The sequence below is a fragment of the Panulirus ornatus genome, chromosome 55, assembly GCF_036320965.1.
Source record: "Panulirus ornatus isolate Po-2019 chromosome 55, ASM3632096v1, whole genome shotgun sequence".
In the NCBI taxonomy this organism is placed as follows: domain Eukaryota; kingdom Metazoa; phylum Arthropoda; class Malacostraca; order Decapoda; family Palinuridae; genus Panulirus; species Panulirus ornatus.
The window spans coordinates 28,908,022-28,933,131 of NC_092278.1; the positions used below are offsets into that span (position 1 = coordinate 28,908,022).

Below are 25,110 nucleotides of genomic sequence, written 5' to 3' on the forward strand. Positions count from 1 at the left end.
ATGTGTCAGAGGTGGAGGGAACGAGGAGAAGAGGGAGACCAAATTGGAGGTGGAAAGATGGAGTGAAAAAGATTTTGAGTGATCGGGGCCTGAACATGCAGGAGGGTGAAAGGAGGGCAAAGAATAGAGTGAATTGGAGCGATGTGGTATACCGGGGTTGACGTGCTATCAGTGGATTGAATCAAGGCATGTGTATGGGGGTGGGTTGGGCCATTTCTTTCGTCTGTTTCCTTGCGCTACCTCGCAAACGTGGGAGACAGCGACAAAAAAGAAAAAAAAAAAAAAAAAAATCCAATAATGCTCTCTGGCCATCTCTCCTACTTACATACGTATTCTTATGTATATCTCTCCTTCTAAACCAGGTATTCCTAATCATCAGTTCTTTTTCAGCACATAAATCTACAAGCTCTTCATTTCCATTTACAACACTGAACACCCCATGTACACCAATTATTCCCTCATCTGCCACATTACTCACCTTTGCATTCAAATCACCCATCACTATAACCCGGTCTCGTGCATAAAAACTATTAACACACTCACTCAGCTGCTCCCAAAACACTTGCCTCTCATGATCTTTCTTCTCATTCCCGGGTGCATATGCACCAATAATCACCCATCTCTCTCCATCCACTTTCAGTTTTACCCATATCAATCTAGAGTTTACTTTCTTATACTCTATCACATACTCCCACAACTCCTGTTTCAGGAGTAGTGCTACTCCTTCCCGTGCTCTTGTCTCCTCACCAAACCCTGACTTTACTCCCAAGACATTCCCAAACCCCTCTTCCTCTTTACCCTTGAGCTTTGTTTCACTCAGTGCCAAAACATCCAAGTTCCTTTCCTCAAACATACTACCTATCTCTCCTTTTCTCTCATCTTGGTTACATCCACACACACACATTTAGACACCCCAGTACAGTGCATAAAGCATTTTAAGGTGCATGTTTCCTATGCTATAAGTAATAATACTTATTCTCAGAACTATCCTCTTATTGGATTACGACATTCATAGGAAGAATATGAATACTTACACTCATGCTTCATTTAATGCATTTTCCCCTTAAGGGTAACCAATTTTTTCCAGAAAAGTACAACTGTAGTGATCAAGTTCTTTACTTAAACTGCTCAGAATAAGGATTCCTTTACAAATACATGTTGATCACACCTAGTAATGTCTTCTAATACATCTACCTTAGGTGCATCTACTGAAAAAGCTCAAGCATACTATCAAATGTAATCAATAGCTCTTCTTACAGCAGTCTTTCTCTTTTTACAAGCAGTGAGTTATGCTACACTATTATTCTTGGGTATTTCAAGCACTTCATCATGGTTGCTAAATCTAATTTTTCGTCCCTCTTCACTACTTCTTTGAAGGTCAGACACAGATAAGTTTCTGTGGTGAGGTCTGTGGTAATTCTGTCTCTGCTGTTCCATGCATCTTCTTCCACTTGGCTGAAAATTGCATGAAGTATGTGATTTGAGATATTTGTAATTATCACTATGGGAAACAGGATAAGGTTGTTCATTAGTTCCATGATGGCGATAACTATAAGATGTAGTTTGTTTGTCCCTTGTGTTCAGATTGCTAAAACTTTTAAAGTTTTTTCCAAGAGAGTCGGTCCTCCCCTCTTCACCAGAAGGATGCATATGAACCATAGTGGTCTTCCTGAACTTAAAATGAAGTTTACCTTGGTAATTTTGAGAGCTGTTTCCTTGTGTGCTTTCATGTGTGAATGACCGAGACTTTGTTATATTCTTAGTATATGATACATCATTACCTTGTTTATTCTGTGCTCTGCTTCTAAGTGTGGTGTTACTATTCTCATAAAGACCTTCTGGAACTTTCATAAGATTATTTTCTTCTACATATGAGGCTGACATGGAGGCCCAGTCAGGTGCAAAAGTATGCACACCAGTACTTTCATTACACCTTTTGTTTTTTCTAAGTGTAGCAACACCATTATAACGGTGAGACATTGTCATCTTCTTTGGGACATCTTGGTACTCATCAACAGCAGAAACAGAAGCCTTGCCAGGTGTAAAAGTATGCACACTAGTACTTTCATTATCCTCTGTGTTTTTTCCATCACCCTCAGAAGGGAAAGACATTTTCTTTGGAATATCTTTGTCCACACCTAAGGCTGACACAAAGGCTAAACCAGGAGCAGAACTACACACACTAGTACTTTCATTATACGCTGTGTTTTTTCCAGGTATAGAATCACCCTTAGAGAAGTTAGACACTGATATTTTAGAAGTATCTTTATCATGGTGGTCTCCTGATTTTGGACTCTGACAATAGGAAAGTACTGAAGAGCCATATTCTGGATTAGAAGTGAAGCATACAGTAGCTGCAACTGGAGTAAAAGTTTGTGTTGTGGGGGTATCTTCTTCAACTGATGTTTCTTCTGACTCTTCTGCACACATGCTTACAGAAGAAAAGTGACCAGGGAGATGTTCTGATAGCACAGGGTGAGATTCCACCTGAAACAAAAAATCACTTCAAGTCATTGCATCAGAAAGGGAACTGCTCAACTTATGTTACATAAGTGGGACATTGGCACATGATGAAATTCTGAAAACAATTCACACTCATGAATTTGTTTTCAGCCCTTTTTATCTTACAGCTTCATTTAGTGGTCCATAACTTGAATATATGCTACCCTCTTTTCTAAGTCACAGGATGAGCTTTGCACATAAGTAGAAAAAAAATGGACCTTTATTCTAAACTGTGCCCAAAAGCTGAGTCATCACTTTAAAAAAAAAGGTGGAGAAAAGCATGGGAGCAATGACACACAATTTTGGTGGGTTATATCAGATCCAGATGCAAGGACAGAAAAACAATATGTAAACACTACAGCATTGTTTGCACTTGTATGTACCTTAAAAACCTGAGCATTTTGTTATAAGTTTAAAACACATTTTGTCACACACAGTACAGTATGCTGTTTATATGTTACTCTAACAACCAACCTCCCAACTCAGTCATACACTCAACAACTCAGTCATACACTCAAACTAATAAGACATAAAGATGTCAGACACAAACAAGTCATACTCTCCCAGTTATGCTCTAGACATCACCCAGCACTTAAACACTACAAACAATGTTTCAACATATCCAAAACTATTCACACTCATGATGCTACTACCATTTTATCCTAAGTAAAAAAAAATTTAAAAGATAACAAGAAAATCTGCAAACTACAGAAGTGAATCTTGCTAGACAAGTTTATTTTTCTATTCAATATACTATATTGCAAACATACACAGCCTTACATTGTATGCAGTTATAAGATTTAAACATACCTCTGATTGAGGCGTTGGGGGTGGTAGGTTCCTGGTAAAAGTGCGAGGGGTGGAGGGTGTCAGTTTCTGACTGGTATTCATAACTATAATTCCTCCAGCCCGTCCAATGCTGTTGTTCGCAGACTGTGGTTCACCATTCTCTTCCAAACTGGTGCATGTTGATCTAGAGAACTGAGCATCATATGACTTCATATCATTATCTTCATCTGCTTGTGAACAAGGAACATTCTGTGAACTAGCAGTGCTGATAGTACCTGTTCCTGACCAACTTAGAACTGGGGATGATGAACCACTAATATCTTTTCTGCCACAAACACTAATATTTCTGCTTGTAGGCCATCTATCTTGCAACATTGCTTCAGAACTGCGAGGAGTGCTAGGCACAGTATCTGGAAAGGATCGAAAGTTCCAGGGGTACTGTTTCTGGCTGACAAAGTTCTGTAGCTGACGCCTAGACCAGAACAACCGTTCTCCAGTGCCTGAGGGATGTGAGTGTTGGGCATCTCCTTTCGTGCTGAAGCAGAGATAAAAAAGCTTTACTGAATATCATAATGACAGTTACATAATACAACCATGTGACCTGATGCCCCCTTTTATGGGGTTCTTGAAGCTTCAAGTCTTCCATCTTGGTGAAAGCAGGGAAAGGTTGGGAAATTTTGAGAGAAATGGGCCTCATTGATGCTGTATTCATTTTTATCCACTGTAGAATAAAATATACATACATCCATACATCCAAACATATATAAATACAAACACACAGACATACGTAAACACATTTCTAGAAGGGGAAACAGATGAAGGAGTCAAGCAGGGAGTGCTCATCGTCCTCAAAGGCTCAGATTGGGGTGTCTGAATGTGTATGGATGTAAACCAACATGGGAAGAAAGGAGAGATAGGTAGTTTGTTTGAGGAAAGAAACCAGGATGTTCTGGCTCTGAGTAAAAAGAAGCTCAAGGGTAAAGGGAAAAATGGTTTGGAAAAGTCTTGGGAGTAAAGTCAGGGGTTGGTGAGAGGACAAGAGCTAAGGAAGGAGTAGCACTACTCCTAAAGCAGGAGGTGTGGGAGTATGTGATAGAATGTAAGAAAAAGTAAATTCTGAATTGATGTAGGTAAAACTGAAAGTGGATGGAGAGAGATGGGGGATTATTGGTGCTTATGCACCTGGTCATGAGAAGAAAGATTATGAGAGGAAAGTGTTTTGGGAGCAGGTGAGTGAGTGTGTCAGCAGTTTTAGCACATGGGACCAGGTACCAGTGATCGGTGGTTTAATGCAAAGGTGAGTAATGTGGCAGTTGAGAGTAAATTTGGTGTACATAGGACATTCAGTGTTGTGAATGGAAATGGTGAACAGCATGTGAATTTGTGTGCTGAAAAAAGACTGATGATTGGGAATGCCTGCTTTAAAAAGAGACATATACATACGTATGTGAGTAGGAGAAACAGTCAAAGGGAATTATTGGATTACATATTAATTTATAAGAGTGTAAAGGATATATTTTGGATGTTAATGTGCTGAGAGGGGAAGCTGCAGGGATGTCTGATCACTATCTTTTGGAGGCAAAGGTGTGAAGATTTGTAGAGGTTTTCAAAAAAGAAGAGAAAATGTTGGGGAGAAGAGAGTGGTGAAAGTATGTGAGCTTGGAAAGAAGACTTGAGTGAGGAAGTACAAGAGAGTTTGAGTTCAGAATGGTAAAAGGTGAGAGCAAATGATGTGAGGGGAGTGGGTGAGAAAAGGGATGTATTTAGGGAAGCAGTGATGGCATGGGCAAGATATGCTTGTGGCATGAGAAAGATGGGAGGTGGGCAGATTAGAAAGGGTAGTGAGTGGTGGGATGAAGAGGTAAAGTTGTTAGTGAGAGAGAAAAGAGAGGTGCACAGACAATATTTACAAGGAAGGAGTGCAAATGACTTGATGTATAAAAGAAAGCAGCAGGAGGTCAAGAGGAGGGTGAAGAGGTTGAAAAAGGGGGCAAATGAGAGTTGGGGTGAGAGAGTATACTTAAACTTCAGGGAGAACTAAAAGATGTTTTGGAAGGAGGTAAATAACATGCTTAAGACAAGAGAACAAATGGGAACATCATTGAAGGGGACAAGAGAGGAAGTAATAACTGGTAGTGATGAACTGTAAAGGACATGGAGTGAGAATCTTAAAGGTTTGTTGAATGGGTTTGCTGATATAGTGGCAGATATAAGGTGTTTTGGTCAGGGTAGTGTGCAAAGTGAGAGGATTATGGAGAATGGTTTGGTTAAGAAAAAAGAGGTGGTGAAAACTTCGCAGAAGATGAAATCCGGCAACGGGGTGGGTTTAGATGGTATCATAGTTGAATTTATCAAGAACGGGGTGACTGTGTCTTGGATTGGTTGGTAAGGATATTCATTGTATTTATGGATCATGGTGAAGTGCCTGATGACTAGTAGAATCCATGCATAGTGCCACTGTACAAAAGCAAAGGGGATAAGGTGAGTGTTCAAACTACATAGGCATAAGTTTGTTGAGTAATCCTGAAAAATTGTATGGGAGGGTATTGACTGATAGGGTGAGGTATGTACAGAGCATAAGACTGGGTAAGAGCAGCATGGTTTCAGAAGTGGTAAAGGATATGTGGATCAGGTGTCTGCTTCAAAGAATGCATGTAAGAAATACTTAGAAAAATAGATGGGTTTGTATGTAGCGTTTATGGATCTGGAGAAGGCATATGATAGGGTTGATAGAGGTGATTTCATGGAAGGTTTTAAGGAGTGTCTGGTGTGGGAGGTAAGCTGCTAGAAACAGTGAAAACTTTTATCAAGGATGTAAGGCATGTAAATGAGTAGGAAAAGAGGAGAGTGATTAGTTCCAAGTTAAGGTCAGTCCAGGGCAGGGGTGTGCGATGTCCTCATGGTTGTTTAATTTGTGTCAACGTTTCCCCAATCATTCTCTCCATATGTCCAAACCATTTCAACACACCCTCTTCTCCTCTCTCAACTGCACTCTCTTTTATTACCACACATCTCTCCTACCCTTTCATTACCTACTTGATCAAACCAACACACACCAAACACTGTCCCCATACATCTCATTTCGAACACATCCACCCTCCTCCGTACAACCCTATCTACAGCCCATGCCTCACAACCATATAACATTACTGAAATTGTAGATTTGTGTCCTGAAAAAGGACTCATGATTGGGAATACCTGGTTTAAAAAGAGAGATATACATAAGTATACCTATGTCAGTTGGAGAGATGGCCAGAGAGCATTATTGGATTACATGTTAATTGATAGGCGCATGAAAAAGAGACTTTTGGATGTCAGTGTGCTGAGAGGTGCAACTGGAGGGATGTCTGATCATTATCTTGTGAAGGCAAAGGTGAAGATATGTCGAAGTTTTAAGAAAAAAAGATAGAATGTTGGGGTGAAGGGAGTTGTGAGAGTAAGTGAGCTTGGAAAGGAGACTTGTGTGAGGAAGTACTAGGAGAGATTGAGTGCAGAATGGAAAAAGGTGAGAACAAATGATGTACGGGGAGTGCGGAAGGAATGGGATGTGTTTAGGGAAGCAGTGATGGCTTGCACAAAAGATGCCTGGGGCATGATAAAGGTGGAAGGTGGGCATATTAGAAAGGGTAGGGATTGGTGGGATGAAGAAGTTTGTCAGTGAGAGAGAATCAATAGAGGCAATTGGACAATTTTTGCAGGGAAATAGTGCAAATGACTGGAAAATGTATAAAAGAAAGAAGCAAGTGGTCAAGAGAAAGATGCAACAGGTGAAAAAGAGGGCAAATGAGAGTTGGGGTGAATGACTATCATTAAATTTTAGGGAGAATAAAAAGATGTTTTGGAAGGAGGTAAATAAAGTGCGTAAGGCAAGAGAACAAGTGGGAATATCGGGGAAGGGGGCAGGGGGGGGGGGGGGGGGGGGGGTAATAACAAGTAGTGGTGAAGTGAGAGGGAGATGAAGTGAGTATCTTGATGGTTTTTTGAATGTGTTTCATGATAGATTGGCAGATTTAGGATGTTTTGGTCGAGGTGGTGTGCGAAGTGAGAGGGTCAGGGAGAGTGATTTGGTAAACAGAGAAGAGGTAGTGAAATCTCTGTGGAAGATGAAAGCCAGCAAGGCAGTGGGTTTGGATGGTACTGCTGTGGGATTTATTAAATAAGGGAGTGACTGTGTTGTTGACTGGTTGGTGAAGATATTCAATGAATGTATGGCTTATGGTGAAGTGTCTGAGGAATGGCAGAATGCATGCATAGTGCCATTGTACAATGGCAAAGGGGATAAAGGTGAGTGTTCAAATTACAGAAGTATAAGTTTGTAGAGAATCCCTGGAAAATTATATGGGAGAGTATTGATTGAAAGAGTAAAGGCATGTACATAGCATCAGATTGGGGAAGAGCAGTGTGGTTTCAGAAGTGGTAGAGGATGTGTGGATCAGATGTTTGCTTTGAAGAATGTATGTGAGAAATACTTAGAAAAGCAAATGGATTTGTATGTAGCATTTATGGATCTGGAGAAGGCATATGATAAGAGTTGATAGAGATACTCTGTGGAAGGTATTAAGAGTATATGGTGTGGGAGGTAAGTTGCTAGAAGCAGCGAAAGGATTCTATCAAGGATGTAAAGCATGTGTTCGAGTAGGAAGAGAGGGAGATGATTGGTTCCAAGTGAATGTCAGTCTATGACAGGGGTGCATGATGTCTCTATGGTTGTTTAATTTGTTTATGGATGGGGCCGTTAGGGAGGTGAATGCAGGAGTTTTGGAAAGAGGGGCAAGTATACAGTCTGTTGAGGATGAGAGGGCTTGGGAAGTGACTCAATTGTTGTTCGCTGATGATACAGTACTGGTGGCTCATTCGGGTGAGAAACTGCAGAAGCTGGTGACTGAGTTTGATAAAGTGCATGAAAGAAGAAAGCTGAGAGTAAATGTGAATAAGAGCAAGGTTATTAGGTTCAGTAGGGATGAGGGACAAGTCAACTGGGAGGTAAATTTGAATAGAGATATAATGGAGGACGTAAAGTGTTTTAGATATCGGGAAATGGACTTGGCAGCTGATGGAACCATGGAAGTGGAAGTGAGCCACAGGGTGGGGGAGGGAGCCAAGGTTCTGAGAGCGTTGAAGAATGTGTGGAAGGCGACAGAGTTATCTTGGGGAGCAAAAATTGGTATGTTTGAAGGAATAGTGGTTCCAACAATGTTATATGGTTGTGAGCCATGGGCTATAGATAGGGTTGTGAAGAGAAGGATGAATGTGTTGGAAATGAGAAGTTTGAGGACAATATGTGGTATGAGGTTGTTTGATAAAGTAAGTAATGAAAGGGTATGAGAGATATGTGGTAATAAAAAGAGTGTGGTTGAGAGAGCAGAAGAGGGTGTATTAAAATGGTTTGGTCACATGGAGAGAATGAGTGAGGAAAGAATGACAAAGAGGATATATGTGTCAGAGGTGGAAGGAACGAGGAGAAGTGGGAGACTAAACTGGATTAAGGATGGAGTGAAAAAGATTTTGAGCGATCGGGACCTGAACATACAGGAGGGCAAAAGGCGTGCAAGGTACAGAGTAAAATGGAACAATGTGGTATACCGACGTTGATGTCCTATCAGTGAAGCATCTGGGGTAAACCATGGAAACTTTTGTGGGGCCTGGATGTGGAAAGGGAGCTATAGTTTTGATGCATTATACATGACAGCTAGAGACTGAGTGTGAATGAATGTGGCCTTCTTTCTCTTTCTCTTTTCCTAGCACTACCTTGCATGCACGTGGAGGGAGGGGGGTGCCATTTCATGTGTGGCGGGGTGGCAGCAGGAATGGATGAAGGCAGCATGTACGAATATGTACAGGTGTATATATGTATATGTCTGTGTATGTATATGTATGTATACGTTGAAATGTACAGGTATGTATATTTGCATGTGTGGGGGTTTATGTATATACACGTGTATGTGGGTGGGTTGGGCCATTCTTTCATCTGTTTAATTGCACTACTTCGCTAATGCAGTAGACAGCGACAAAGTATGATAAATGAAATAAATAAATAATAATTATAGTGATATAAATGTTGTTTGCCAATGATACAGCTCTGGTGGCTGATTCAAGCAAAAAACTAGAGAATATCATGACTGAGTTAAGAAAAGTGTGTGAAAGGAGAAATTTGAGAGTAAATGTGAATAAGAGCAAGGCTATTATGTACAGTAGGATTGAGGGACAAATAAATTGGGATGTAAGTTTGAATGGAGAAACATAGGAGGAATTGAAGTGTTTCAGATATCTGGGAGTGGACTTAGCAGCTGATGGAACCATGGAAGCAGAAGTGAGTCACAGGGTGGGGGGGAGAGGGGGAAGGAGAGAAGTTTATCTCACAGAGCAAAAATGGGTATGTTTGATGGAATAGTAGTTCCTACAATGTTATATGGTTGTGAGGCATGGGCTATATATATACGAAGTTGTAAAAAGGAGAGTGGATGTGTTGGAAATGAAATGTATGAAGATAATATGTGGTGTGAGGTGGTTTGATCGAGTAAGTAATGAAAGGGCAAGAGAGATGTGCGGAAATAAAAAGAGTGTGGTTGAGAGAGCAGAAGAGGGAGTGTTGAAATGGTTTGGATATATGGCAATAATAACTGAGGAAAAATTGATAAAGAGGATATATGTGTCAGAGGTGGAGAGAACAAGGGGAAATAAAAGACCAAATTGGAGGTGGAAGGATGGAGTGAAAAAGATTTTGAGAGATTGGGTCCTGAACATACAGGAGCTTTAGAGGAGTGAAAGGGATAGAGTGAATTGGAACAATGTCCTATAACAGGGACAACATGCTGTCAATGGACTGAACCAAGGCATGTGAAGTGTCTGGGGTAAACCATGGAAAGGCCTGTAGAGCCCAGATGTGGATAGGGAGCAGCGGTTTTGGAATATTACACATGATAGCTGGAGACTGAGAACAAATGTGGACTTTTAAATTTCTGAAGCAGCAGGTACTGATGCTGTTTCCTTTGGGGCGGGGTATCGACAGAAAATGCTGAAGGCAGGAAAGTATAAATATGTACAAGCAGATATGTGTGTGTGTGTGTGTGATAATATATATATATATATATATGTATACATATGTGGTGGGAGTATGTGATATATATATATATATATATATATATATATATATATATATGTGTGGATCAGGTGTTTGCTTTGAAGAATGTATGTGAGAAATACTTAGAAAAGCAAATGGATTTGTATGTAGCATTTATGGATCTGGAGAAGGCATATGATAGAGTTGATAGAGATGCTCTGTGGAAGGTATTAAGAATATATGGTGTGGGAGGCAAGTTGTTAGAAGCAGTGAAAAGTTTTTATCGAGGATGTAAGGCATGTGTACGTGTAGGAAGAGAGGAAAGTGATTGGTTCTCAGTGAATGTAGGTTTGCGGCAGGGGTGTGTGATGTCTCCATGGTTGTTTAATTTGTTTATGGATGGGGTTGTTAGGGAGGTAAATGCAAGAGTTTTGGAAAGAGGGGCAAGTATGAAGTCTGTTGGGGATGAGAGAGCTTGGGAAGCGAGTCAGTTGTTGTTCGCTGATGATACAGCGCTGGTGGCGGATTCATGTGAGAAACTGCAGAAGCTGGTGACGGAGTTTGGTAAAGTGTGTGGAAGAAGAAAGTTAAGAGTAAATGTCAATAAGAGCAAGGTTATTAGGTACAGTAGGGTTGAGGGTCAAGTCAATTGGGAGGTGAGTTTGAATGGTGAGAGGCTGGAGGAAGTGAAGTGTTTTAGATATCTGGGAGTGGATCTGTCAGCGGATGGAACCATGGAAGCGGAAGTGGATCATAGGGTGGGGGAGGGGGCGAAAATTTTGGGAGCCTTGAAAAATGTGTGGAAGTCGAGAACATTATCCCGGAAAGCAAAAATGGGTATGTTTGAAGGAATAGTAGTTCCAACAATGTTGTATGGTTGTGAGGTGTGGGCTATGGATAGAGTTGTGCGTAGGAGGATGGATGTGCTGGAAATGAGATGTTTGAGGACAATGTGTGGTGTGAGGTGGTTTGATCGAGTAAGTAACGTAAGGGTAAGAGAGATGTGTGGAAATAAAAAGAGCGTGGTGGAGAGAGCAGAAGAGGGTGTTTTGAAATGGTTTGGGCACATGGAGAGAATGAGTGAGGAAAGATTGACCAAGAGGATATATGTGTCGGAGGTGGAGGGAACGAGGAGAAGAGGGAGACCAAATTGGAGGTGGAAAGATGGAGTGAAAAGGATTTTGTGTGATCGGGGCCTGAACATGCAGGAGGGTGAAAGGAGGGCAAGGAATAGAGTGAATTGGAGCGATGTGGTATACAGGGGTTGACGTGCTGTCAGTGGATTGAATCAAGGCATGTGAAGCGTCTGGGGTAAACCATGGAAAGCTGTGTAGGTATGTATATTTGCGTGTGTGGACGTGTGTATGTACATGTGTATGGGGGGGGTTGGGCCATTTCTTTCGTCTGTTTCCTTGCGCTACCTCGCAAACGCGGGAGACAGCGACAAAGTATAAAAAAAAAAAAAAAATATATGTATATATATATATATATATATATATTTTTCTTTTATCAAACTTTGTCACTGTCTCTCGCATTAGCGAGGTAGTGCAAGGAAACAGATGAAAGAATGGCCCAACCCACCCACATACACATGTATATACATACACGTCCACACAAACACACATACATACCTATACATATATATACACATACAGTCATATACATACATACACATGTACATAATTCATACTGTCTGCCCTTATTCATTCCTGTTGCCACCCCGCCACACATGAAATAACAGCCCCCTCCCCAACATGTGTGCAAGGTTATTAGGTATAGTAGGGTTGATGGACAAATCAATTGGAAGGTAAGTTTGAATGGATAAACACTGGAGCAAATGAAGTGTTTTAGATATCTGGGAGTGGATTTGGCAGCAGGTGGAACCGTGGAAACGGAAGTGAATCATAGGGTGGGGGAGTGGGCGAAAGTTCTCGGAGTGATGAAAAATGTATGGAATTCGAGAACGTTCTCTTGGAAAGCAAAAATGGGTATGTTAGAAGGAATAGTGGCTCCAACAATGTTATATGGTTGTGAGGCGTCGGCTATAGATAGGCTTCTGCGAGGAGGGTGGATGTGCCGGAAATGAAATGTTTGAGGACAATATGCGGTGTGAGGTGGTTTGATCGAGTAAGTAATGAAAGGGTAAGAGAGATGCGTGGTGGTAAAAAGAGTGTGTTTGAGAGAGCAGAAGTGGGTATTTTGAAATGGTTTGGTCATATGGAGAGAATGAGTGAGGGAAGAATGACAAAAAGGATGTATGTGTCAGAGATGGAGGGAACGAGAAGTGGGAGACCTAATTGGAGGTGCAAAGATGGAGTGAGAAAGATTATGAGTGATCGGGGCCTAAACATGCAGGAGGGTGAAAGGCGTACAAGGCATTAGAGTGAACTGGAACAATGTGGTATACCGAGGTAGATGTAATGTCAATGGATTGAACCAGGGCATGTGAAGCATCTAGGGTAAACCATGGAAAGTTTTGTGGGGACTGGATGTGGAAAGGAATCTGTAGTATTCATACATTATGCATGAACGCTAGAGACTGAGTGTGAATGAACGTGGCTTTTGTGTCTTTTCCTAGCGCTACCTCACGCACTTACGGGGGGAGGGGGCTGTCATTTCATGTGTGGCGGGGTGGCGATGGGAATAAATAAGGGCAGACAGTATGAATTAGGTACATGTGTATATATGTATATGTCTGTGTGTGTGTGTGTGTATATATATGTATAACTGAGATGTACAGGTATGTATATGTACGTGTGTAGACGTGTATGTATATACATGTGTATGTGGGTGGGTTGGGCCATTTATTTCATCTGTTTCCTTGTGCTACCTCGCTAACGGGGGAGACAGCAACAATGCATAAAAAATAAATAAATAAATAAAATATATATATATATATATATATATATATATATATATATATATATATATATATTATTTATTTATTTATTTTGCTTTGTTGCTGTCTCCCGCGTTAACAAGGTAGCGCAAGGAAACAAACGAAAGAATGGCCCAACCCAGCCAAATACACATGTATATACATACATGTCCACTCACGCAAACATACATACCTATACATCTCAACGTATACATATATATACACAGACATACACATATATACACATGTTCATAATTAATACCGTCTGCCATTATTCATTCCCATTGCCACCTCGCCACACGAAATAACAACCCCCCCCCCCCCCCATGTGTGTGAAGTAGCGCTAGGAAAAGACAACAAAGGCCCCATTGGTTCACACTCATTCTCTAGCTATCATGTAATAATCCACCGTAACCACAGCTCCCTTTCCATATCTAGGTCCCACAGAACTTTCCATGGTTTACCCCAGACGCTTCACATGCCCTAGTTCAATCCATTGACAGCACATCGACCCCAATATACCAAATCGTTCCAATTCACTCTATTCCTTGCACGCCTTTCACCCTCCTGCATGTTCAGGCCCCCATCACTCAAAATCTTTTTCACTCCATTTTTCCACCTCCAATTTGGTCTCCCACTTCTCCTCGTTCCCTCCACCTCTGACACATATATCCTCTTTGTCAATCTTTCCTCACTCATTCTCTCCATGTGACCAAGCCATTTCAAAACACCCTCTTCTCCTCTCTCAACCACACTCTTTTTATTACCACACATCTCCCTTAACCTATTATTACTTACTCGATCAAACCACCTTACACCACATATTATCCTCAAACAACTCATTTCCGGCACATCCACCCTCCTGCACACAATTCTATCCATAGCCCACGCCTAGTAACCATACAACATTGTTGGAACCACTATTCCTTCAAACATACCCAATTTTGCTTTCCGAGATAATGTTCTCAACTTCCACACATTCTTCAAGGCTTCCAGAATTTTCGCCCCCTCCCCCACCCTGTGATTTACTTCCACTTCCATGGTTCCGTCTGCTGCCAAATCCACTCCCAGATATCTAAAACACTTCACTTCCTCCAGTTTTTCTCCATTCAAACTTACCTCCCAATTGACTTGACCCTCAACCCTACTGTACCTAATAACTTTGCTCTTATTCACATTTACTCTCAACTTTCTTCTTTCACACACTTTACCAAACTCAGTCACCAGCTTCTGCAGTTTCTCACATGACTCAGCCACCAGCGCTATATCATCAGCGAACAACAAATGACTCACTTTCCAAGCTCTCTCATCCAACCCAGACTGCATACTTGCCCCTCTTTCCAAATCTCTTGCATTCACCTCCCTAACAACCCCATCCATAAACAAATTAAACAACCATGTAGACATCACACACCCCTGCCGCAAACCTACATTAACTGAGAATCAATCACTTTCCTCTCTTCCTACACGTACACATGCCTTACATCCTCGATAAAAACTTTTCACTGCTTCTAACAACTTGCCTCCCACACCATATATTCTTAATACCTTCCGCAGAGAATCTCTATCACATGCCTTCTCCAGATCCATAAATGCTACATACAAATCCTTTTCTAAGTATTTCTCACATATATTCTTCAAAGCAAACACCTGATCCACACATCTTCTACCACTTCTGAAACTACACTGCTCTTCCCCAATCTGATACTCTGTATATGCCTTCACCCTCTCAATCAATACCCTCCCATATAATTTCCTAAGAATACTCAACAAACTTACACCTCTGTAATTTGAGCACTCACCTTTGTCCCCTTTGCCTTTGTACAATGGCACTATGCAAGCATTCCGCCAATCCTTAGGCCCCTCACCTTCAAGCATACATACATTAGATAACCTTACCAACCAGTCAACAATACAGTCACCCCCTTTTTCAATAAATTCTACTGCAATACCATCCAAACCCGCTGCCTTGCAGGCTTTCATCTATCGCAAAGCTTTTACTAACTCTTCTCTGTTTACCAAATCATTTTCCCTAACCCTCTCACTTTGCACACCACCTCAACCAAAACACCCTATATCTGCCACTCTATCATCAAACACATTCAACAAACCTACAAAATACTCACTCCATCTCACATCACCACTACTTGTTACCATCATCCCATTAGCCCCCTTCACTGAAGTTCCCATTTGTTCCCTTGTCTTACGCACTTTATTTACCGCCTTCCAAAACATCTTTTTATTCTCCCTAAAATTTAATGATACTATCGTATATATATACATATATATATATATATATATATATATATATATATATATATATATATATATATATATATATATATATATATATATATATAAATTCTCGATTAATATGGGTAAAACTGAAAGTTGATGGAGAGAGGTGGGTGATTATTGGTGCATATGCACCTGGGCATGAGAAGAAAGATCAAGAGAGGCAAGTGTTTTGGGAGCAGCTGAATGAGTGTGTTAGTGGTTTTGATGCACGAGACCGGGTCATAGTGATGGGTGATTTGAATGCAAAGGTGAGTAATGTGGCAGTTGAGGGAATAATTGGTATACATGGGGTGTTCAGTGTTGTAAATGGAAATGGTGAAGAGCTTGTAGATTTATGTGCTGAAAAAGGACTGATGATTGGGAATACCTGGTTTAAAAAGCGAGATATACATAAGTATACTTATGTAAGTAGGAGAGATGGCCAGAGAGCGTTATTGGATTACGTGTTAATTGACAGGCGTGCGAAAGAGAGACTTTTGGATGTTAATGTGCTGAGAGGTGCAACTGGAGGGATGTCTGATCATTATCTTGTGGAGGCTAAGGTGAAGATTTGTATGGGTTTTCAGAAAAGAAGAGTGAATGTTGGGGTGAAGAGGGTGGTGAGAGTAAGTGAGCTTGAGAAGGAGACCTGTGTGAGGAAGTACCAGGAGAGACTGAGTACAGAATGGAAAAAGGTGAGAACAATGGAAGTAAGGGGAGTGGGGGAGGAATGGGATGTATTAAGGGAATCAGTGATGGATTGCGCAAAAGATGCTTGTGGCATGAGAAGAGTGGGAGGTGGGTTGATTAGAAAGGGTAGTGAGTGGTGGGATGAAAAAGTAAGAGTATTAGTGAAAGAGAAGAGAGAGGCATTTGGACGATTTTTGCAGGGAAAAAATGCATTTGAGTGGGAGATGTATAAAAGAAAGAGACAGGTCAAGAGAAAGGTGCAAGAGGTGAAAAAAAGGGCAAATGAGAGTTGGGGTGAGAGAGTATCATTAAATTTTAGGGAGAATAAAAAGATGTTCTGGAAGGAGGTAAATAAAGTGCGTAAGACAAGGGAGCAAATGGGAACTTCGGTGAAGGGCGCAAGTGGGGAGGTGATAACAAGTAGTGGGGATGTGAGAAGGAGATGGAGTGAGTATTTTGAAGGTTTCTTGAATGTGTTTGATGATAGAGTGGCAGATATAGGGTGTTTTGGTCGAGGTGGTGTGCAAAGTGAGAGGGGTAGGGAAAATGATTTGGTAAACAGAGAAGAGGTAGTGAAAGCTTTGCGGAAGATGAAAGCCGGCAAGGCAGCAGGTTTGGATGGTATTGCAGTGGAATTCATTAAAAAAGGGGGTGACTGTACTGTTGACTGGTTGGTAAGGTTATTTAATGTATGTATGACTCATGGTGAGGTGCCTGAGGATTGGCGGAATGCGTGCATAGTGCCATTGTACAAAGGCAAAGGGGATAAGAGTGAGTGCTCAAATTACAGAGGTATAAGTTTGTTGAGTATTCCTGGTAAATTATATGGGAGGGTATTGATTGAGAGGGTGAAGGCATGTACAGAGCATCAGATTGGGGAAGAGCAGTGTGGTTTCAGAAGGGGTAGAGGATGTGTGGATCAGGTCTTTGCTTTGAAGAATGTATGTGAGAAATACTTAGAAAAGCAAATGGATTTGTATGTAGCATTTATGGATCTGGAGAAGGCATATGATAGAGTTGATAGAGATGCTCTGTGGAAGGTATTAAGAATATATGGTGTGGGAGGAAAGTTGTTAGAAGCAGTGAAAAGTTTTTATCGAGGATGTAAGGCATGTGTACGTGTAGGAAGAGAGGAAAGTGATTGGTTCTCAGTGAATGTAGGTTTGCGGCAGGGGTGTGTGATGTCTCCATGGTTGTTTAATTTGTTTATGGATGGGGTTGTTAGGGAGGTAAATGCAAGAGTTTTGGAAAGAGGGGCAAGTATGAAGTCTGTTGGGGATGAGAGAGCTTGGGAAGTGAGTCAGTTGTTGTTCGCTGATGATACAGCGCTGGTAGCTGATTCATGTGAGAAACTGCAGAAGCTGGTGACTGAGTTTGGAAAAGTGTGTGGAAGAAGAAAGTTAAGAGTAAATGTGAATAAGAGCAAGGTTATTAGGTACAGTAGGGTTGAGGGTCAAGTCAATTGGGAGGTGAGTTTGAATGGAGAAAAACTGGAGGAAGTGAAGTGTTTTAGATATCTGGGAGTGGATCTGGCAGCGGATGGAACCATGGAAGCGGAAGTGGATCATAGGGTAGGGGGAGGGGGCGAAAATCTGGGGGCCTTGAAGAATGTGTGGAAGTCGAGAACATTATCTCGGAAAGCAAAAATGGGTATGTTTGAAGGAATAGTGGTTCCAACAATGTTGTATGGTTGCGAGGCGTGGGCTATGGATAGAGTTGTGCGCAGGAGGATGGATGTGCTGGAAATGAGATGTTTGAGGACAATGTGTGGTGTGAGGTGGTTTGATCGAGTGAGTAACGTAAGGGTAAGAGAGATGTGTGGAAATAAAAAGAGCGTGGTTGAGAGAGCAGAAGAGGGTGTTTTGAAGTGGTTTGGGCACATGGAGAGGATGAGTGAGGAAAGATTGACCAAGAGGATATATGTGTCGGAGGTGGAGGGAACAAGGAGAAGAGGGAGACCAAATTAGAGGTGGAAAGATGGAGTGAAAAGGATTTTGTGTGATCGGGGCCTGAGCATGCAGGAGGGTGAAAGGAGGGCAAGGAATAGAGTGAATTGGAGCGATGTGGTATACAGGGGTTGACGTGCTGTCAGTGGATTGAAGCAGGGCATGTGAAGCGTCTGGGGTAAGCCATGGAAAGCTGTGTAGGTATGTATATTTGCGTGTGTGGACGTATGTATATACATGTGTATGGGGAGGGGGTTGGGCCATTTCTTTCGTCTGTTTCCTTGCGCTACCTCGCAAACGCGGGAGACAGCGACAAAGTATAATAAAAAAAAAAAATAATAATATATATATATATATATATATATATATATATATATATATATATATATATATATATATATACGATATATATATATATATATATATATATATATATATATATATATATATATATATATATATATATATATATATATATATATATATATATATATATACAAAGGCAAAGGGGATAAGAGTGAGTGCTCAAATTACAGAGGTATAAGTTTGTTGAGTATTCCTTCTAAATTATATGGGAGGGTATTGATTGAGAGGGTGAAGGCATGTACAGAGCATCAGATTGGGGAAGAGCAGTGTGGTTTCAGAAGTGGTAGAGGATGTGTGGATCAGGTGTTTGCTTTGAAGAATGTATGTGAGAAATACATAGAAAAGCAAATGGATTTGTATGTAGCATTTATGGATCTGGAGAAGGCATATGATAGAGTTGATAGAGATGCTCTGTGGAAGGTATTAAGAATATATGGTGTGGGAGGCAAGTTGTTAGAAGCAGTGAAAAGTTTTTATCGAGGATGTAAGGCATGTGTACGTGTAGGAAGAGAGGAAAGTGATTGGTTCTCAGTGAATGTAGGTTTGCGGCAGGGGTGTGTGATGTCTCCATGGTTGTTTAATTTGTTTATGGATGGGGTTGTTAGGGAGGTGAATGCAAGAGTTTTGGAAAGAGGGGCAAGTATGAAGTCTGTTGGGGATGAGAGAGCTTGGGAAGTGAGTCAGTTGTTATTCGCTGATGATACAGCGCTGGTGGCTGACTCATGTGAGAAACTGCAGAAGCTGCTGCCTGAGTTTGGTAAAGTGTGTGAAAGAAGAAAGTTAAGAGTAAATGTGAATAAGAGCAAGGTTATTAGGTACAGTAGGGTTGAGGGTCAAGTCAATTGGAGGTAAGTTTGAATGGAGAAAAACTGGAGGAAGTGAAGTGTTTTAGATATCTGGGAGTGGATCTGGCAGCGGATGGAACCATGGAAGCGGAAGTGGATCATAGGGTGGGGGAGGGGGCGAAAATTCTGGGAGCCTTGAAGAATGTGTGGAAGTCGAGAACATTATCTCGGAAAGCAAAAATGGGTATGTTTGAAGGAATAGTGGTTCCAACAATGTTGTATGGTTGCGAGGCGTGAGCTATGGATAGAGTGGTGCGCAGGAGGATGGATGTGCTGGAAATGAGATGTTTGAGGACAATGTGTGGTGTGAGGTGGTTTGATCGAGTAAGTAACGTAAGGGTAAGAGAGATGTGTGGAAATAAAAAGAGCGTGGTTGAGAGAGCAGAAGAGGCTGTTTTGAAATGGTTTGGGCACATGGAGAGAATGAGTGAGGAAAGATTGACCAAGAGGATATATGTGTCGGAGGTGGAGGGAACGAGGAGAAGAGGGAGACCAAATTGGAGGTGGAAAGATGGAGTGAAAAAGATTTTGTGTGATCGGGGCCTGAACATGCAGGAGGGTGAAAGGAGGGCAAGGAATAGAGTGAATTGGAGCGATGTGGTATACCAGGGTTGACGTGCTGTCAGTGGACTGAATCAGGGCATGTGAAGCGTCTGGGGTAAACCATGGAAAGCTGTGTAGGTATGTATATTTGCGTGTGTGGACGTATGTATATACATGTGTATGGGGGGTGGGTTGGGCCATTTCTTTCGTCTGTTTCCTTGCGCTACCTCGCAAACGCGGGAGACAGCGGCAAAAAAAAAAAAAAGAAATATATATATATATATATATATATATATATATATATATATATATATATATATATGAATGTGTGTGGATGTAACCAAGATGTGAAAAAAGGAGAGATAGGTAGTATGTTTGAGGAAAGGAACCTGGGTGTTTTGGCTCTGAGTGAAACGAAGCTCAAGGGTAATAGGGAAGAGTGGTTTGGGAATGTCTGGGGAGTAAAGTCAGGGGTTAGTGAGAGGACAAGAGCAAGGGAAGGAGTAGCAATGCTCCTGAAACAGGAGTTGTGGGAGTATGTGACAGAGTGTAAGAAAGTAAATTCTCGATTAATATGGGTAAAACTAAAAGTTGATGGAGAGAGGTGGGTGATTATTGGTGCATATGCACCTGGGCATGAGAAGAAAGATCAAGAGAGGCAAGTGTTTTGGGAGCAGCTGAATGAGTGTGTTAGTGGTTTTGATGCACGAGACCGGGTTATAGTGATGGGTGATTTGAATGCAAAGGTGAGTAATGTGGCAGTTGAGGGAATAATTGGTATACATGGGGTGTTCAGTGTTGTAAATGGAAATGGTGAAGAGCTTGTAGATTTATGTGCTGAAAAAGGACTGATGATTGGGAATACCTGGTTTAAAAAGCGAGATATACATAAGTATACTTATGTAAGTAGGAGAGATGGCCAGAGAGCGTTATTGGATTACGTGTTAATTGACAGGCGTGCGAAAGAGAGACTTTTGGATGTTAATGTGCTGAGAGGTGCAACTGGAGGGATGTCTGATCATTATCTTGTGGAGGCTAAGGTGAAGATTTGTATGGGTTTTCAGAAAAGAAGAGTGAATGTTGGGGTGAAGAGGGTGGTGAGAGTAAGTGAGCTTGAGAAGGACTCCTGTGTGAGGAAGTACCAGGAGAGACTGAGTACAGAATGGAAAAAGGTGAAAACAATGGAAGCAAGGGGAGTGGGGGAGGAATGGGATGTATTTAGGGAATCAGTGATGGATTGCGCAAAAGATGCTTGTGGCATGAGAAGAGTGGGAGGTGGGTTGATTAGAAAGGGTAGTGAGTGGTGGGATGAAGAAGTAAGAGTATTAGTCAAGGAGAAGAGAGAGGCATTTGGACGATTTTTGCAGGGAAAAAATGCAATTGAGTGGGAGATGTATAAAAGAAAGAGAAAGGAGGTCAAGAGAAAGGTGCAAGAGGTGAAAAAAAGAGCAAATGAGAGTTGGGGTGAGAGAGTATCATTAAATTTTAGGGAGAATAAAAATATGTTCTGGAAGGAGGTAAATAAAGTGCGTAAGACAAGGGAGCAAATGGGAACTTCAGTGAAGGGCGCAAATGGGGAGGTGATAACAAGTAGTGGTGATGTGAGAAGGAGATGGAGTGAGTATTTTGAAGGTTTGTTGAATGTGTTTGATGATAGAGTGGCAGATATAGGGTGTTTTGGTCGAGGTGGTGTGCAAAGTGAGAGGGTTAGGCAAAATGATTTGGTAAACAGAGAAGAGGTAGTGAAAGCTTTGCGGAAGATGAAAGCCGGCAAGGCAGCAGGTTTGGATGGTATTGCAGTGGAATTTATTAAAAAAGGGGGTGACTCTATTGTTGACTGGTTGGTAAGGTTATTTAATGTATGTATGTCTCATGGTGAGGTGCCTGAGGATTGGCGGAATGCGTGCATAGTGCCATTGTACAAAGGCAAAGGGGATAAGAGTGAATGCTCAAATTACAGAGGTATGAGTTTGAGTATTCCTGGTAAATTATATGGGAGGGTATTGATTGAGAGGGTGAAGGCATGTACAGAGCATCAGATTGGGGAAGAGCAGTGTGGTTTCAGAAGTGGTAGAGGATGTGTGGATCAGGTGTTTGCTTTGAAGAATGTATGTGAGAAATACTTAGAAAAGCAAATGGATTTGTATGTAGCATTTATGGATCTGGAGAAGGCATATGATAGAGTTGATAGAGATGCTCTGTGGAAGGTATTAAGAATATATGGTGTGGGAGGAAAGTTGTTAGAAGCAGTGAAAAGTTTCTATCGAGGATGTAAGGCATGTGTACGTGTAGGAAGAGAGGAAAGTGATTGTTTCTCAGTGAATGTAGGTTTGCGGCAGGGATGTGTGATGTCTCCATGGTTGTTTAATTTGTTTATGGATGGGGTTGTTAGGGAGGTAAATGCAAGAGTTTTGGAAAGAGGGGCAAGTATGAAGTCTGTTGGGGATGAGAGAGCTTGGAAAGTGAGTCAGTTGTTGTTCGCTGATGATACAGCGCTGGTGGCTGATTCATGTGAGAAACTGCAGAAGCTGGTGACTGAGTTTGGTAAAGTGTGTGGAAGAAGAAAGTTAAGAGTAAATGTGAATAAGAGCAAGGTTATTAGGTACCGTAGGGTTGAGGGTCAAGTCAATTGGGAGGTGAGTTTGAATGGAGAAAAACTGGAGGAAGTGAAGTGTTTTAGATATCTGGGAGTGGATCTGGCAGCGGATGGAACCATGGAAGCGGAACTGGATCATAGGGTGGGGGAGGGGGCGAAAATTCTGGGGGCCTTGAAGAATGTGTGGAAGTCGAGAACATTATCTCGGAAAGCAAAAATGGGTATGTTTGAAGGAATAGTGGTTCCAACAATGTTGTATGGTTGCGAGGCGTGGGCTATGGATAGAGTTGTGCGCAGGAGGATGGATGTGCTGGAAATGAGATGTTTGAGGACAATGTGTGGTGTGAGGTGGTTTGATCGAGTGAGTAACGTAAGGGTAAGAGAGATGTGTGGAAATAAAAAGAGCGTGGTTGAGAGAGCAGAAGAGGGTGTTTTGAAGTGGTTTGGGCACATGGAGAGGATGAGTGAGGAAAGATTGACCAAGAGGATATATGTGTCGGAGGTGGAGGGAGCAAGGAGAAGAGGGAGACCAAATTGGAGGTGGAAAGATGGAGTGAAAAAGATTTTGTGTGATCGGGGCCTGAACCTGCAGGAGGGTGAAAGGAGGGTAAGGAATAGAGTGAATTGGAGCGATGTGGTATACCGGGGTTGACGTGCTGTCAGTGGATTGAATCAAGGCATGTGAAGCGTCTGGGGTAAACCATGGAAAGCTGTGTAGGTATGTATATTTGCGTGTGTGGACGTATGTATATACATGTGTATGGGGGGGGGGGGGGTTAGGCCATTTCTTTCGTCTGTTTCCTTGCGCTACCTCGCAAACGCGGGAGACAGCGACAAAGTATAAAAATATATATATTTTCTTTTCTTTCTTTCAAACTATTCGCCATTTCCCGCGTTAGCAAGGTAGCGTTAAGAACAGAGGACTGGGCCTCTGAAGGAATATCCTCACCTGGCCCCCTTCTCTGTTCCTTCTTTTGGAAAATTAAAAAAAAAAAAAAAAAACAAGAGGGGAGGATTTCCAGCCCCCCGCTCCCTCCCATTTTAGTCGCCTTCTACGACACGCAGGGAATACGTGGGAAGTATTCTTTCTCCCCTATCCCCAGGGATAAAAAATATATATATATATATATATATATATATATATATATATATATATATATATATATATATATATATATATATATATATATATATATATATATATATATATATATTCTTTCAAACTATTCGCCATTTCCCGCATTAGCGAGGTAGCGTTAAGAACAGAGGAATAGGCCTTTGAGGAAATACCCTCACCTGGCCCAATTCTCTGTTCCTTCTTTTGGAAAATTAAAAAAAAACGAGAGGGGAGGATTTCCAGCCCCCCGCTCCCTCCCCTTTTAGTCGCCTTCTACGACACGCAGGGAATACGTGGGAAGTATTCTTTCTCCCCTATCACTATATATATATATATATATATATATATATATATATATATATATATATATATATATATATATATATATATATGAAGTGAAGGGCGCAAATGGGGAGGTGATAACAAGTAGTGGTGATGTGAGAAGGAGATGGAGTGAGTATTTGTTGAATGTGTTTGATGATAGAGTGGCAGATATAGGGTGTTTTGGTCGAGGTGGTGTGCAAAGTGAGAGGGTTAGGGAAAAATGATTCGGTAAACAGAGAAGAGGTAGTAAAAGCTTTGCGGAAGATGAAAGCCGGGAAGGCATCAGGTTTGGATGGTATTGCAGTGGAATTATTTAAAAAGGGGGTGACTGTATTATTGACTGGTTGGTAAGGTTATTTAATGTGTGTATGACTCATGGTGAGGTGCCTGAGGATTGGCGGAATGCGTGCATAGTGCCATTGTACAAAGGCAAAGGGGATAAGAGTGAGTGCTCAAATTACAGAGGTATAAGTTTGTTGAGTATTCCTGGTAAATTATATGGGAGGGTATTGATTGAGAGGGTGAAGGCATGGACAGAGCATCAGATTGGGGAAAAGCAGTGTGGTTTCAGAAGTGGTAGAGGTTGTGTGGATCAGGTGCTTGCTTTGAAGAATGTATGTGAGAAATACTTAGAAAAGCAAATGGATTTATATGTAGCATTTATGGATCTGGAGAAGGCATATGATAGAGTTGATAGAGATGCTCTGTGGAAGGTATTAAGAATATATGGTGTGGGAGGCAAGTTGTTAGAAGCAGTGAAAAGTTTTTATCGAGGATGTAAGGCATGTGTACGTGTAGGAAGAGAGGAAAGTGATTGGTTCTCAGTGAATGTAGGTTTGCGGCAGGGGTGTGTGATGTCTCCATGGTTGTTTAATTTGTTTATGGATGGGGTTGTTAGGGAGGTGAATGCAAGTGTTTTGGAAAGAGGGGCAAGTATGAAGTCTGTTGGGGATGAGAGAGCTTGGGAAGTGAGTCAGTTGTTGTTCGCTGATGATACAGCGCTGTTGGCTGATTCATGTGAGAAACTGCAGAAGCTGGTGACTGAGTTTGGTAAAGTGTGTGAAAGAAGAAAGTTAAGAGTAAATGTGAATAAGAGCAAGGTAATTAGGTACAGTAGGGTTGAGTGTCAAGTCAATTGGGAGGTAAGTTTGAATGGAGTAAAACTGGAGGAAGTAAA

General features: G+C 41.5%; 1 protein-coding gene across 1 annotated transcript in view; it reads right to left on the reverse strand.

Moving 5' to 3' along the window:
• Positions 1-294: 294 nt before the first annotated feature.
• LOC139765410 (uncharacterized) overlaps positions 295-25,110 on the reverse strand; it is a 183,459-nt gene continuing 158,643 nt past the window's right edge. The window contains exons 6-7 of the mRNA XM_071692769.1: positions 3,313-3,826; positions 295-2,487 (exon numbers count right to left, since the gene is read on the reverse strand). Of these exons, the coding sequence (XP_071548870.1) occupies positions 1,288-2,487; positions 3,313-3,826 (1,714 nt within the window). The 3' untranslated portion in view covers positions 295-1,287. The remainder of the gene's footprint in view (positions 2,488-3,312; positions 3,827-25,110) is intronic.